This window comes from Phalacrocorax aristotelis, chromosome 9, assembly GCF_949628215.1.
Source record: "Phalacrocorax aristotelis chromosome 9, bGulAri2.1, whole genome shotgun sequence".
Taxonomy (NCBI): domain Eukaryota; kingdom Metazoa; phylum Chordata; class Aves; order Suliformes; family Phalacrocoracidae; genus Phalacrocorax; species Phalacrocorax aristotelis.
The window spans coordinates 11,708,808-11,725,517 of record NC_134284.1 but is presented as its reverse complement, the minus strand read 5'-3'; the positions used below and the strand labels follow the sequence as shown (position 1 = coordinate 11,725,517).

The window sequence follows — 16,710 nt, the reverse complement described above, 5'->3', positions numbered from 1 at the left end:
CTGTACCCACACACTGCTCAACAGTAGCACAGGTTGTTATTCAGAGGTGTCCAAGCATCAGTTAACTATCCAATGTGAACGTTAGATGACTTTTGAAAACCCAACTTCTACAAAGCTGATCTTTCAGCTTTTCCAGAAGCTTGTTAGTTCTGTATTTTTAAAACATCTACTAAATTAGTATTTAAGACAGGAAGTTATATAAACCATACCTAAATGCTCTCCATTCTCTGTTTCACCCTTCATATCCGTGTCCCAGTGATTATCTTCAGCGTCATCATCTTCTCTTATCGCTGAACTCCAGTCTTTCATCTTCAGTAAGTATTGCGTCAATGACTAAGAAAAAGCCCCACAAAACAAAAAAAGTAAAACAAATACAAGCAATGAAAATGTAGTTACTATTACAATAACTTTTTCAGGCTTTCCCGCCTTTATTTAGTTCCTTTAGATTACGTGATCCCCATAAACAGGATGCTAGGTATCTGATATTACTTTTTCAATTAAAGCATATACCTGAATGTCAACAAGTGTGCCCTTGTGAAGACTTTTCAGATAGCCAAGTATGCAAGCTTTTAGCAGAGTTTGTGTATATAAGAATACACTCTCAATTCCTATCCTCCAAATTAAAAAAAAAAAAAAGGCAAATACTCTATCAGAACTAAGAGAGTTTTTCCTTATTTAACGTGCTGGCTTCCAAGGCTATCACACTGCTCCACTGTGCTGCTAAGCAACCTTTTTTGCTTAGCAGGAAACAAGACATTAGAGGATGGAGACAACGAACAATAACCCAAAACAGCTTAATGCATAGGCAAGAAGAGGTTGTTAGACTTTCTTGGAACTCAATGATTAGCATCAGTCTGAATAATTTGATTCAACGCTAGCTGTCACAATTTACCTTCACTTGACTCTCTTTATTTTTCAATACTTCTTCTATATCTGCTTTAGACGATTCAAACATCTTAGTTTGTTCATTTAGTTCGCTAAATCGTTCACCCCATCCTTCAGCTTCTTGTAAAAGCTAAAAAGGGAAACACCAGATTAGCGTGATTGTCCATTACAACCAAGCATCAAGGATGAATTGTACTTGAGTATCTTATGTATATTACCTATACATAAATAGAATTTTAACCTCTCACCCATCAGTAACAATTAACAGAGATAAGACTATAAGACAGTTAAACTTCAAGAGTTGAAAAATAAGACTTCTATGTTATTGTCCATTTGCTGTAGCTGCAATAGGTCTCCATTGTAATTAGTTGTTAGGATATTTTAAAACCCTGATGTGACAATTGCAATGCATATAAAATAGTGACAACTTGTGTAACAGCTACAAACACTGGGGAATGGATGGAGAGAACACTCATTCCCCAATATGCACACACACTTCTGAAATTGTACCTGTGCCTCTTTAACCCAGAAGAGGTCGGTGAGGTAAGTGAATCCCAGAAGCTTTTTAGACAGCTATTTAAATTCATGACCTGCAAAACTATACTATTTCTCCTACTCTCCTCCATACCTCTTAAAGTAATTTCTAAATTGTATCTTAAAAAAGCTAACCTGTTAATGAAAGGCACGGCAACTGTATGTAATCAACACCTACTAGCATCTACCTTTGTAATTAACTGTGATTACCTAAAAAGACAGGCACATTCCAAGGTTACAGACATCTCGTGTAAAATCTCGTTTCACAAGGATATTTTACGGCAGCAAAGGGATTAGCACACTTAAGCACCAGTTCATTACGAATAACTGCTACAACATATTAACTAATTAAACCATGCCTTCATATTGTAAGAATGAAATTGAACTGATGCAAATTTCTGTTAAGACAAAACACAGTACAAAAACATGGGGCACAGTACAAAAAAAAAGTCTTAAGTGTGTGAGAAGAACATTGCTTCAGGTTGCACAACAGGCAACCAATTTAAAAGCAGTGAATGTACAGAGAAGAATAACGAGGTTGAGCAACAAGAACATAACAGCCAGTTACACTAAAAATAAAACCAGAAAATGGTAGTTAAACAGGGGAACTGCCATGCAAGTAGAGAAGTAAGCCTGAATACTACTAATCAAAGGAAAACTAGAAGGCACAGAACAAAAGGTGTGTGACTAGAATTGAATGAACCGCACTTGGCACACAACTGCACCTTTCAAGCAGTAAAAGCCATATATGAATTTACAGCATCATGCAAACTACATATTACAGATAAAATAAAAATACTCTTTATACTAATACTGCTCAGAAGACATACGCAGGCAACCACTTTTATCACTTAAATGTCATCCTCAAAGGGAAGCTAAACTTTAAGAGATTCCTTCACTGTGAAGCCAAAGAGAAAATAAATTGCCATGACTTTATATACCCATAAGAATTACAATAAAGAGAAATAGCAAGGATTGGCAATAAGCTAAGGCAATCTGTATTTCTAATGTTCCTGCAAAAACCAAAACATAGGAAGTTTGGAGTTCATTAACAGTTCCCTTGTTCAAACTAAAAGGCCCAATCCTCTCTGACACATCATAGATCAGAGAGCGTATCTGTTATAATGTTTAAGCTCTGATGTGCCAGAAGATTATGACCCATTAGTGCAAATGGACAGAGGAAGAAAGTACTCTAGTTTCTGTGAACAAATAATACCTTTGTTACCTTTTGAGCATAAGTGAAATTCCATCTTAGGAAAAAAGAGTAAGAAAGAAAAATAAAAAAGGGATATGGATACTCTAATCAGTAAACTAACTCACATGCTTACAACCACCTCATAAAAGAATACAAATAAGCAAAGCAGATGCTTTCTCCTCTTTCCTTATCAGGTTCCATCAACTCCTATCAGGTTATTTATCTATTAAAAAGCATAGCAAAATGTTCTCAAATTACTAAAGACTGCATCAAAGCTCAGTTAACAACAAAGCGTAGGCATTCATCCTAAATAATGTGGTTAAGGAACTACTATGCCCAGGTTATTTCATCTGGAAGGAATATAAAAACCCTTATTTTTATCTAAGAACCTGGCAAATTGTTTACACCCTGGGAGTTGTTTTCAGCTGGTTTTTTTTCCTAGTTTTGCTTGATATAAAATGATTACCTATAAAATGTAGAGTAATTGTCAGCACTTAGTAATATCTTACCCTAAGTACTATTTTTTATTAAAAGGAAAAAAGAAAATTCTTTCCACACACACAAATAATTGGATTATTTCTGTTTGAACTCAAGAAATTACCAGAGGAAAAAAAATCCCTCTCTATTAAAAATTTGTGTATTGCTTCTCGAAATTTATTACATAAGGATACTGTCACATTTGAAATAAAGCACTGAGTCCAGAGCCTTCCTCCTCACAGAAACAAACCAAAAGGATGTATAAATTAAACAAAGAAAAGGCCCTTGAAAGAAAATAATTCTCAAGTAACTTCATCTCACAGTGGTTACACCCAAATATACTGTTTCTCCAATCACAGCACCTAATAAAATTGTCTGTGCCCGTTCCCTCATCCCCCCCCCCCCCCCTTTTTTTTTTTGTAGTCACAAACTCCTAAAACCAGAGGAAAGTATGAAGTTTTACTGGTAACAGAGTTGTGCAGAACTGAAATATTCCTCCTCCAGAAAATTTTCTATTTTCAGTAACCCCACCCCCACCCCACCCCCCGAATCAGTAAGTCTGATGTGCACAATGTTTTGATACAGAGGACTAAAGCACTCCCCAGCTTTGTATAAGACTTAAAAACCAACAGGCCTGTACTTCTACTCCCCCATAAGATATCTATCAGGCTACTGTCAGATTAGATCATCAGTCAGACAGGAAAATAAGCACATATCCATTAAAAAAAACCCCAAACAACCCAAAAAACCCCCAAAAAACATTCCATGGACCATTTAATGTTCAGAGAGATTATTTTTTTGTTAGGAAAAAACCAGAATAATTTCATGCAAAACTATTTATTGCACAGGACAACTATTGCATATGCTGAACATATTTTAAAATAATCAGCATTCTTTGGGATCTGGCTATGGCACTGAGGAAAATAAATAGCTAAAATTTGGGAAGTAACAGTCTTTTCTGCCCCTTTCGATTATTTACCTAACTTTCCATTAATTCATCCATAGTGGTACTACAGTAAGTTTCTTACCTACCTTTTGCATACTCTGCAATGTCTTAATTTCTTTTGTTTTCTGGATGAAGTATAAGCATTTTCTCTGCCTCTTTAGAGGATCCTAGCTGTGGACTTGCTCAAATCTTTCTGCTTTCCTCCACGTCTCAATAAAGTTCTTATTAGTCTTACATGACCATATGCTCTCTTTCTCACTGAACCCTATGCATGTTTATTAAATTTCTTTTAAAACAGGACTATTTTAGACAAAGTTATTCCAGCATAAAAATAATTTTAAAGCTGTGCCCTCTTTCTCATTCCATTTACTAGAACACACAGAGGTATTAACAAACATGTTGAGGATGAGCTCCTTGGAGAAATCATATTTACATAGTATCATAAGAAAATACAGTATTTCTAAGGATAACCTCGAAGAACCTACCTGTTTCTCACTCTCCTGGAGGTGGCAGTTTTCATCTACTGCATCTTGAATGGATGTCTTGAGTCTCTCTGTATTAACCTGATATACTTTCAGGGTGGACTTGGCCTAAGTGAAATAAAAAAACTGTGTTGTTTAAACAGTATAGGTGAAGATGTAAGTGGGGTCATGATGTTATTATTGGACTTATTCTTAGGTCTTCTAGCTGTTACATATATGTATTCTCCTATTTTTCTGTACAATTTCAACAGTTTTTGCTGATTGTAGTTTTGCAACACTAGGTATCATTGTGGAGTAAGAAGGCAAAGAAAAGACAAGGCAACTGTGCTTCCCAATAAATGTCAATTGCTGTATGAAACTCAAAGTGGCAAAATCAAGTCACACAAAAGTACTAAGCCTCACAAAATCTTCTTATTTACGCAGCATATTATTTCTGCACCCTTAATAGGAAAAAAATTAAAAGAGTAACTACATGGAGAACAGAGAAATTGCAAAGATTTGAAAACAGAAACAATAACAATTGGACATACCTCATCAATTTGTGACTGGATCGATTTTGCTTCATTCTCTAAAGACTCCACTCTCTTCTGAATTTCAGCCACCTGAAAATTATTATTGTTGTCATATAGCTTCTTCCACAGATTTGACTGAAAAGGTCTAGGCAATTAATAAAGTTATTTTAATTTTCAAACTGAGAAGATTCTACGGCCAAATCAGTAAAACCAGCTTTTCTCCTTTTGAGTATTTTCCTTTACGGGTGTCATTTTTCTAACATACTACAGGGAGTATCAGGGGAGACAAAATGGGAAATGCAGTTTTTGTTTAAAAAAAAACAAAACCAAAAAAACCTAGGAGAATAGTTTGTCTTCTCGACAGAGAATTTTTTTGTGGGATTTTTTTTTAAATGAGTAGTAACAAAGACAGGATTCTATTTATTCTTACCAAGTTATCATTTTCTGATTGCTTAGTTTTTTCTTCTTCCAGTTCTTTTTCTAGATTCTCTATTTCTTGGTTGAGTTCCAAGTTTGACTTGTTCAGTTTTTCATGCATTTCCTAAATCAAGTTGTTTTGACAGTTAACATAAAACATTTTACATTAATTACATATGAAGACAAGTATGGTTTAAATATGACAAAGTATATTTAACAAATTTCACCATATCAAGGATAAATCTCAAAGTACTCTAGAGACTTCTGCACGTTAACAAAACCTCTAACAATTAGCTCTATAGGATCTGAGGTGCAGAATGAAATAAATCTATTTGCTTATTTGTCACCTAAATTTTATAGACCCCATTAGGTATTTGATTCCCTTTTTCCAACTCTTTTACAAATATATTCTCAATTTGGGGGATATAAACAATGTAGTGGTAATTTTTGTTTACATCTGTGCTCTGGTAGCCTATGAAATATATCTGAATTACATCAGATGTGAGAAAAAAACACTTCATGCACTAGTCTCTCCTAGAAACAGGAACAATTTACTTTTTAAAACATTAAATATTGTCTAATGTGCTATTTGCTTCAGTATCAATCATTTTTAATGCAATTGTTACAAACACTTCTCCTAATTTAAATGCCTTGCTTCTATGTAATTTTCGATTACCCAGGACTAAAGTAACAAAGCTCTCAATTAAAACAATTAAGGTTTGGGGGGTTTTGTTTTCTGATTATTGTTGTTCATTTTGGGGGGTTTTGGTGTGGTTTTTTTTTTAAATACAGACAGCATTTTCCTGAAATACTGCCTTAATTAGTAGGAATAACAATTTCCATTTATCTTTTACCTCAAAAGAAGATGTGTCTGTTGATTCTTTTATAACATTATCATCCTTCAGAGACAATTCTAAATCTTCATACTGAAAAGGAAATACTTTTTGTCAGAATGTAAAGAATTGCTTAAATAATAGCATTAATTTATGATGCTCTAGTCTGAAACACAGCCACCACCAAAATATTCACAAATGCACCATGCTGGAAATCAGAAAAGCCTTAGCCCTAGCAGATTATCCCAGTGGTGTAAAACAAAGACATTTTAAAGTTGCTTTCAGTGAAATATAGTATATTAAGAGTTAAAGGCAAAATTTGCTAACACCTTAATTGCACTTAAGGGCACTGATAGGAAAAAGCATTTGAAGAATCACTTCAAAAGGTTTTAAAAGTCTTACTTTTAGATAAGTTTAATACTTTAAATACATGATAAATTGAGCCCGTTTCTGTGACAACTGAAAGCAATAAGTGAGGACCATTACCTCTTTTTTGCAAAGGCTGAGTTTTTCAAGAATTTTGCATTTGTCTTCAACTAGTTCAGCAATTTTATTAGCAAGCTGTTTTTCCCTTCCTAAAAAAAGAAGGGCAGTTAAGTGTTGCAACATCCAAATAATTAAAAGGAGGGGGGAAAAAAGGAAAAAAGAAAAAGCAAGTCATACTCCAAAGAAACAGTATGAAAAATAAGCTTACCTACATAAAGTCGACTTCTAACCTGAAATAAAAAGAATAAATACTGAAAATGTCTGATGAATTACTCTTGCATGGTATCTGAAAATTAATCTTTTAAGCTGTGTTTCCATGATCAGTTTAACCATGGAACTTAAAAAAGGAATATAAATACAAGCTGCTGTTAAAAATTTGCAATTGCATCCTCTGCTCTTATCCCCTCCATGGCTGTGTGCTTACCCTGTCCTTCTCCCATTCTAATTAAGCAGAGAAAAGAGGGGAAGGGAGGTTATTTTTTACCTGGATCACTTTTATAACACGCGACTGTATAGTCATCATATAACTGTTACTGCCAACACAAAGTCGTAGTGGACATGCACAGCCAAAATAGTAGGAAAGGGGTGGGAGAGGGAAGCTCCACATGCCAGCTCAGACTTAACTTCTCATGAGCAAAAAGCCCCACGCTTTACAATACATAACAGAGCTGCAGTAAGGGCACTACTTGCTGTGCATCCTGCCCAGATGCACCTCAGTGGGCAGTGCCAAATCAGCAGCTGCCACGTGGGGTCTAGTGCCCTAGAATGAAAATCTAACAAACTGCGAGACAAGATCTGTCACAAATGGCCCGGACAAGAGATGCACAACTTGGCTGAACTCACAAAATGCTTACAACACAGCATCCCTCTCAAGGCTGGGCCTGGACCATGTGCCCAACATAAAATGGGTCCCTTAGATTTTCCCTGTTTCTTCCTCATTTAAAGCCATGGGATGGCCAAGGAGTCCAAGTAATAGAAAAAGGGGAAGAAAGTAATAAGCACACCTGATCCTATCATCCCCCAAAACCAAACCCCATTACTTTTGAGTAAGCAACCATTAATTCTTCAAAGAGCAGTCAGTGCAGTTCTAAGTATGGATTACCTAAAAAGCTATCAATGATTTCTACATCTAGCGCCTTAGTGACACATGCAGGAAGAAAACAGTACTGGAGTTTGACTGCTTGACTGATTTCAGCTGAAACACTTCTTTCATACCACCTAGAGGGATGCTGCCAGAAAACAGAAGGAATGACCCAAATTATAGATACATTAATTTATACAAATACAGATCCCCTTCCAGACAATCTGAATTGCTGCTTCAGAATAAGGTGGCATGTTTCCAGATCTAAGCTGATATCAGAATCCTAAAAATGCAGCTATTCGTATCTGAAAAACTAAACCACCATGCAAGCTATCTTTAAACATGAATGTCATTGCACTGAGCAACAAAAATCACATTCTGCCTACTTAAGAGGATACAAAAAGTGGCGAGAAATTTAGAAAACTGAATTCTGGACACTGACCCCATTTCATTAGTAGCGAGAGTATGGTAGGCAGCTATTATTACTCACATCATTACTTACAACAGAAGACAACCCTTACCTCAAAAATATAATCTGGTTTGTGCCTTAAAAGGTTTCAGTACTGCATTTCTCCAAGTTATCAGCTTAGTGCTCACAAACAGCACACATTAAAATCGGTTCAGTGTTCCAATAAACAGAATCAAGGTCACTGTCCAAACAGTTTTAAAATGCACCCGCCTTGATGGGATCCATCCGGGTTGCTTTTGCATACAATTACCTTGAAAGACCTGGTCTGGCTATAGGCAGGGTAGTCACATCGATACCGATACACACAACAATACGTATGCCGTAGGGAAGACCTATGTATCCCGTGACAATTATTTAAGGACTTATTGAGTCTGGTGTAGAAATTAAAAAAGGAAGGAAAAAGGAAGCCTTACTACAGCAAGTTTCACTGCATTTCTTCTAATGACAACAGTCACTCAGTAGGCATCCGAACACTGTCTTGACAAAACAGCCTACTTCTCAGTTTCTCTTTTAGTGGGATTCTAAATTCAATCACAACAGATTTAAAACTCTGAAGCATTATGTATCTTGAACAGAATAATAATTTCAATTCAAACCATTAATGCACTCTATGTATCTGCATGTAATTTGAACACTTACTGATTGATAACTTCTATACAGGAACAAGAGAATTGTAAAGGCTCCAACAATGCCAACACAAATTACTATTTCCCACGGGAAACCATACAGATCAGGACCAGGCCTCATATCTTCAGGCAGTGAAGCCACAGCCTGAAAGATAAAGTAAAAAGCTTCAACTAAAGGAAGAGAGATTAATATTTCCAACAGAAATAGACATCACACGTTAACTTAGTTTACTTCTAAGGCCTGTATGTCTATCTTTTTCCAAAACTCTAAGAAAACGGCTAGTGGAAGCCTTTGATTTTTAAATTATACATTTGCCAAGTGAAGAAAAAAATAAGGAAAAATTTCCAACAAGATATGATGATGACTGGATAAAACTCTGAAAAATTTTCCTTCAGAACCTACCAATTAGGGTAAACTCTCTTTCAAGTTGCCTATGTGTTTCACTGCTAGAAGAATCAATACTAATAGGTATTTTATGATTTATTGGTAGAACATTCACTTGGTAGAAAAACCTGCTCAACCAACTTCATGCTAAAATAACATACTGATTACAGTCAATGATTTAACACATATTAAGCACTTAAATACACTCACATTTTATTTGTAAATGGATAACACCATTTTCTCAAAGGTATAACCTGCTTAATGTAGCTCACATTTACTATGTGCGACCTGCGTTTAAGAACGTGTTACTGTGCGGGAAAGTCTTAATCTCGATTTTTTTTTTAATACAAGAGCCAGCGTACCCCCACTTTAAGCCAAGCGGGGGGGGGGGGGGGGGTGCGTGCGCGTGTTGTAATCCGGGAGCGCTCCTGTCACTGCCTTGGCTCTCCGAGACCTCTGCTGCTCCCGAGGAAAGGGCCGGCTCCGCCACAGCACCCGCACGGCCCGAGGTCCCCCCAGGCCCTCACGCACCACGGTGACGCGCAGCCCGGCCCTACGCCGCCGCCGGGGTCTCCGTGCCGCAGCCGTGCGCCCCGGTGCGGGGCCGTTCCCCTCAGACCCGCGCCCCCCGCCACCCCCGCTTCCCCCAGCGCCGAGGCACAAGACGCCGTCCGTCGCGGCGGCCCGCCGGCGCCGGCCCCGGGCGGAGGCGCGTCCCGCACTCACCCTGCGCGCCCCCTCCAAGGCCAGCCCGCAGTAGCGCTGGGCGCTCTCCCGCAGGCCCAGCCACAGGCTGGCCGTGGCGACATCCACGGCATCCCCCCGGCCGCCGGCGGCCATCTTGCCGCCGCCCGGCCCCTTCCGGCCCGCCGCCCCACAACTGGCCTGTACCACTGCGGTGGGGAGGGGGGACGGGGGACAAACCACTACCGCGGGGAGAGGGGGGCGCAGCCGGGAGATTCCGAAGGGGGCGGCAGGCCGTACCACTGTGACACGAATGGGGGCGCAGCGCCACCGCTGGGAGGGGAGGGTTGGGGACGGAGCGGGAGATACCACTGCCGGGGGAGGTGAGAGCGCGGCGGCGGGCCCCGGTCCCACCCGGGCCCGGAGCGGGGCTGCCTCCCGCCGCGGCTCCCGGTTCCCGAGCCGGCGGGGCAGAGGGGCAGGCGCAGCCCGGGGGTCCCCTCTCCCACCGCACCCTCCCCTTCGCAGTACGCCCGCGGGCGGGAAGGACCGACAGCTCCTTTCAGCGTACGCCCGCCGCTGGCCCTGCCGTGGCCACCAACCTGCCCCCGTCCCCCCGGGAGCCATTCCCAGGGAAGCTCACCTCCCCATGGCCGTCTGCTCTCTCCATCTCCGACCCCGCCGCACCAGATCGTCCCGACAATAAAACTCCCTGGGCTGGACTCCCCGGGCCCCAGCCGCAGCTCCGCGCCGCCCCGGCCGGCAGCCGGAGCTGGCGCTGGCCCGGCGGGGGAGGGCAGCAGGTGCTCGGCGGCGGCGGCGGGGCCGCCCGGGGCGCTGAGGGCGGGCGGCGGAGCCCGGGCGGGATCGCTTCGGCCACGTTTTGGTTTTGGGTTTTTTTTTCTTAAAAATTGATCGTTATGGGGCTGCTGATAGGCAAGTGTAAGGCAAGGTGCGAGAAACGGTAGCTGCCGTGCTGCATAGCAGTGGATTCTAGTTAATCTCCTTCACCGGGACTAATTCTGGTTTTATATTACTTTTTTTCCTAGTTTTTTTACATGCACTTTTAAAAAATATACTATAACTCGGTTTTCGCAACACAAGGTGAATGACTTGCCCATGAAACCGGTACCACCTAAGCGACCGTGGCAGGTGGAAGTGGGTTTTTTAGCTGTATCAAGCGATACAGGAACAAGTCAGGCGGTAGCAGTGAACTATCAGTGAGCACTGAAACCCAGGCTGCTTCGTGAGGGAAAAAACTTCAAAGCCCTTCAGTTTTCTTCTAGGCTGCAATTTAGCCAGAATCTGTGCAAGTACACTGGAAATCAGGAACAAATTTATGTGGTTCTTAACCTTCAATCTCCTAACCTACACAAAGTTACACCAAAGTACCAGAAGTAATGAAGCGTACCATATACCACTTTACCTGATAGTACCCTTCTGTTTAGAGGGGACGGGACAGTGCAGCACCATCTACCATTTCTCACATTCCTCTGGCCACATTGCTTCTTGCGCAGTTATGCCCAGTAAGGCCAACCTTCACTCTGTCCCTACGGTTTGATATTTAAGACATCTCCCATAGCAATCATCATCCCATTTAGTATTTTATATATTTGCTTAGAAAAGTATTTTTTATACAATTATGAACAATGGGAATCTTTGGGAATCAAGGCTTTGAAATTACTTTTTAGAAGCAATTGAAGTATTCTGATTATTTTACTTATCCTAACACAAACTTTCGAAAAGTCCAAGGAAATTTCATTAGTACTGTCATGGGAACTAGAGGGAGCTATGAGTTTAATTTAAAAACAAACAAGCAAACAAACGAAACCCCAAATGCTGTTATTTTGACCACTGAGGTGTTTCCTGGCTGTTCTGTAAAAACAAACAAACAAACAAAAACACCACCAAAAAAACCCCAAACACAACCCAACCCAACCCCCAAAAAATCACCACACCAAAACCCAACACACTAAGTTAATCAGAATCTGCAGTGCAAACAACAGACGCAGATGAAGAGCAGCTAACCTGACATTTTCTTGCTCCATCTCTGTCTCATTTAGCATCAGATAACCCCAGAAGCAAGGCGACTGCAGAGGGTTTATTTTAAAGGATATTTTTTTTCTTTCTTTCTTGTTTTAGTAGCTTCACTGCAGAACATAACCAATAACTGGCTTAATTTTGCACTAATGGCAACAATATAGCACATTAAAAATTCTTACCTTTTTGATAATACTTGTCACTGCGGAAAATATAGATTTTATCGATTCCCCGATCTCAATAGCATTCAAGCACAGAAGTATCTGGTATATCCAGCCTCCTGGTTTGTTCATAAGGAAAAAAAAAAAGGCTTTACATTACAGTTGTCAATATAACTCCAACTAATGTTTTTAACATTACAAATTTATTTTCCTTAAAATTAAGAAACTTAACACTTGCCATTACTTGGAACGTAGTTCTGGATGGCATCTGTGAAAGGCTTTTCGACATCAAATGGTGAGTCAACTACTGAACTGTCCATTTCTTCTTCAGAATTTACTGAAGGAATCACTATTGCTTTTGAATGTTGGTCACTGTCGTGTTCGCTGTCTACAGCTGCATTCATTTCATGTTCCTTCTCTGGTGTTTCTTCTAGTAGCTTTCTTCTACTGCCTATTCCTGGAAATAATTGTGAAGGGTTATCATGCTTATTTTCAGAGGATTCAACTTACACACATGCACACACACCCCTTTATATTAGCCTCTATAGAGATTTTAAATTTTTTTAATTTCCCTCAACTTAAAGCCAGACACTAGAGTGCTACATCAAAATAAAAATGTGCTACAGATTTATGATTTAAGAAATACTGGTTCAAATAATAGTCTCAGAACACAGTTTGGATGACAGAGCTTTAAGCAAAACTGGTGATGTAGTAAAGTAGTTTAAATCAATGTTCAGGAAAAAGTATGCTTGGTTTTGATAGTTAGCCTATAGATTCCCTGTCCAGGATTAGCAGGTCGCATATGATAACCAAATGCAAGTGGGAAATTATTACGAAAAGAACAATTAAAAATGCCATGCAGGATTAAAGATGAACATCTCCTCACGAGATAACAAACTTCACTGTGAAATACAAGAAACCACAGGCATGTTCACGCAGAAGTATGACTGAAGGCACCTAGCTGCCTCAGTGTCAGTGACCTGGAATAAGTTTACTGAAGCAAATCAAATACCGCTTTCAAAAAACCCCACACCTTGCTTACTCAAGTAGAAAAAAAATACCATTTACAAAGTGATTAATTTTTAATTTTATGCTTTGAGCCACTGCTGGCCAAAGATACCCATCACAAATAGTCCAATAGCCAAAAGTCAGGAAGAGAAACTGGCTGTTAAACTGTTACCATTATATTAATTCAATCTGTATTATCAGATCCTCAATATATTATAAATCAGTCATTAACTACTATGAGTTAGGCTCCCTACCTCTTGATTTTAAATCACCAGAAGGAGACAGTGTTATGTCTGTTGTATTTTTTTTTTCTCAAATAAAGCATATCTTGTTCTTGCTAAATCACTGTTAATCCAATACCTTTAGCTGCTGTTCGGGCTGCACACTTAATTGTTATAGCTGACAAAAGCTCTGGCTGCTCTAGAAAAACATTCCTTTTTTCTATACATTTTTCCTGCCCAACATCCAAATTGTGCCCTTTTTGTGCAGATATAATCACTTGTTTCCTCTGTATAACATTGTCTTTATGTGGGTAAGCTGTGATCTCATGATGCATCTTTTCAAATTGCTAGTGTGGCTGCATCAGTTTTATTTCCCTCACAGAGATGCTCTAAGGGTTGCTTAACATGCTGTTTTAACTTTAAATAAAATTGTTGGAATGTAATCAATGGGTTTAATAAATCTGAGTGTTTAACATACAATATTTGCCTGGTTTTGCTTGGGTTTTGGGACATGAACTCTGTCTGTCCTACTATGATTTTGTCGATTTCCTTGTTTTCGCTGGATTCTGTAGCAGTATTTTTTCCAAAATGCCAAGCCGTCCTTCCTCAAATTTATCTTGCATGATTTCTAAATTGATTTCGTAATCTTCTGCACCTTCTACAAATTTAGTATTGTGTTCTTCTTGTCCAGATTCCTTTTTGCTTGACTCCATCTCATTCTTCTGTACACTGTTTAATTCTACTAGTCCTAGTGTCATCCCTATTTTCATTTGGGGTTTTTTAACAAAACATGTATCCTCAGGCTTTTCCCTACAGGCTTAATTGTTAGTTTTACTAAATACATTTGCAAAGAACCCTGATGGTCTGTTAAAAATACTACCTGGAACCCTTTCTGTTAGAATATAATTTTTATTATGTGTATTTCTGGACTTTGATTCTCACTGATTTTCAGATCCTTCAGATCCTGAGAGATTCTTTCCCTCAGGGTGATTTCTTTCTTTTCTCTCAAAAAAGAGATTATTTCTTTTTTTTCTTTCCCTCTCCTGTCTTGTTTTGGTAGCTGCAATTTATTTTTCAGTATTATCCTTCCTTTCAGTTGCGAGAGTATCTTCTTTTTCAACAGATACTTTATCAGACAGGTTTCTGAGCAACCCCAGGTTGCTGTGATTTAGTTAATCTGGTTTTTTTTTTTAATAGCAGTCTGGCTTTCTAGTTTGAGGGCTTTAGGAGACACTAACTATAATGCTATTTTTTTTCCTATAAAATTGTCTTCTATTTTAGAGGGCTTTTAGGGTAAAAGTTCACATTCAGTCAGACTAATATCATGTGACTGCTCTGTTGCTTTTACTGTCAATAAATTTTCTTTTAAGATTTTTTTTGGACTTGAATTCAGCTGAAGGCTTTTGTATTATGGTACCTTTTAAAGTAGTGTTGGATGATGCCTTCCAAAATTTAGATTAATTTTCTCTGCTTATGTATCCTGCACTGTCATAGTGGCTTGAACTGATGGGCCTAAATCTGATGATACAGAATAATCTTTTCTTTTACTATATCACATGTGATTTTCTATTTCTAAAATCTGGACTAAGACTGTCCTTTGACTTATTCTCTGGTACCAGAAGCTCATGTTGGGAACATGAATCTTCCCATGTTATTTCTGCTTCACCTTCACAGAATCACAGAATGGTAGGTATTCCTAATGATGTTGCATGTTCATAGGAATTTGTTCAGTTTGTAGCTTCTGCTGACAAGCCATCAGCAACAGCATCAAATGTTGTCCTATCTTCTACTAATCTGGTAGATGTTGTTGGGTTTTTTTTTCCTCCACTGCGTTAGTGATCTTGCACTGCCAGCTGAAGAGAAAGATCATTTCCTTCGGAGGTATCCGCGTCGCTGTTATCTGATGCATTATGTTTAACCTTCTAATTTGAGATGCCTTCAGTTTCTTTCCCCCATAGTATTTTATCAAGGCTTATACTGAGGCCTTTTTTCATTAGAGAAGCTTAGTTCTATTCTTAGCAAGCAGTTTTTACCTTCCATTCTGAAACTCCATATGTCTTCAAAGCGGCCAACTTCTTTGGAAGTTTTGGTACCTGTTGAGTTGAAGTCACTAGCTGGGGGGTGAGGAGACAAAGGTTGGTCTGGAGTCAATTCTTGGGACTCCTCAGATTTCTGATCCCGTTCATCATTAAAAATATAATTACTGAAATATTTTATGTTGTTTTCATAAAAACCCAGCGGGTCGTTTTTATTTTCTGGTTTGTGAATTTTCTCTTTTACATCATCATCCATTTTGGACCAGCTTTTCAATGCTAAATTTTGTTCTGTATCACAGCATTTGACTGGTTTTCCTTTCTCAGGTATTTCCAGAGTAAGACTTGGTTCACCATCACATGGGGTCTTCTTGACACCTGTATGGTTATCTGCAGTGTCTTGTAGTTCCCCATAACTTGGTAATTGATTTTCTGAATTTACAGGTTCTTGAATACAAGTGTTCAGGTTATTTTGGTTGGTTTTTTTTTACTGTTTCAACTGTTTCCATATTTTATTTTCCCTGCAGACAAGTTCCAATTTCCACTGTATTTTCAAAATATAATTTTGACGGTAAATGTAGAGAATCTTTGGAGACAAGGTCATTACAATAACCTTTTATATTAGTGTTTTCCTGACTTTCACTACCCTTAGAAACATATTCTTCAGCACTGGAATAACTAAACAAGGGTACATATTGTCTTTGAGATACTTCAGGTTGTACTTGTGTTTCAACAGATAAAATTTGTGAGGCATCACTATTGCTAACTAATTTGACAAAATGTTTTGCTTTTTCATTACTGTGTTCATTGTTTTGCACATCTAATGAGGAAAACAGCTTGCTTTCTTGGAATGCACCCTCATCTTTTTCAGACAGCTCCTCACTAGCTCTCTGATTTACCTGAACTTTCATTGATCAGTTATTATTTCCTTGTAATATTTCTCATAATTTTCAATTTGAGGGGTTCCTTCACTAAAAACATGTAATCTTGGAAGCTCTGCACTTGCTCTTTGGGTGTTGAACCTTGGAACTTCAGAATGTCTGCAAAATGACTAAAAGATAAGAGAAGTATCTGTTCTTCAGCTATGTCAGTCTTTTCTTCTGTATTTTTTTGTGTGGGATCACAGTTCTGAGGCGAGCTAGGAGAAGAAGACACCTGATCTGATACAATTGATTCATGTCCCTGTTGATTATCATCTGTGTTCATATTATAATTAATAAAGCTATTATAGATAT

General features: G+C 38.8%; 1 protein-coding gene across 7 annotated transcripts in view; it reads right to left on the bottom strand.

Annotated features, from left to right (window-relative positions):
• MIA2 (MIA SH3 domain ER export factor 2) overlaps positions 1-16,710 on the bottom strand; it is a 38,204-nt gene that overhangs the window by 16,811 nt on the left and 4,683 nt on the right. For 2 of the 7 annotated variants that reach the window (XM_075103449.1, XM_075103453.1), the window contains 11 exons: positions 12,452-12,670; positions 12,235-12,332; positions 8,957-9,088; positions 6,976-6,997; positions 6,768-6,856; positions 6,303-6,374; positions 5,462-5,572; positions 5,050-5,121; positions 4,523-4,627; positions 893-1,015; positions 210-333 (listed from right to left, as the gene is read on the bottom strand). In XM_075103449.1, the coding sequence (XP_074959550.1) occupies positions 210-333; positions 893-1,015; positions 4,523-4,627; positions 5,050-5,121; positions 5,462-5,572; positions 6,303-6,374; positions 6,768-6,856; positions 6,976-6,997; positions 8,957-9,088; positions 12,235-12,332; positions 12,452-12,670 (1,167 nt within the window). Of the gene's footprint in view, positions 1-209; positions 334-892; positions 1,016-4,522; positions 4,628-5,049; positions 5,122-5,461; positions 5,573-6,302; positions 6,375-6,767; positions 6,857-6,975; positions 6,998-8,956; positions 9,089-10,054; positions 10,210-10,655; positions 10,823-11,438; positions 11,531-12,234; positions 12,333-12,451; positions 12,671-15,475; positions 16,704-16,710 lie in introns of those variants that run through there. The other 5 variants (XM_075103452.1, XM_075103450.1, XM_075103455.1 and 2 more) reach the window with 5 other exon arrangements.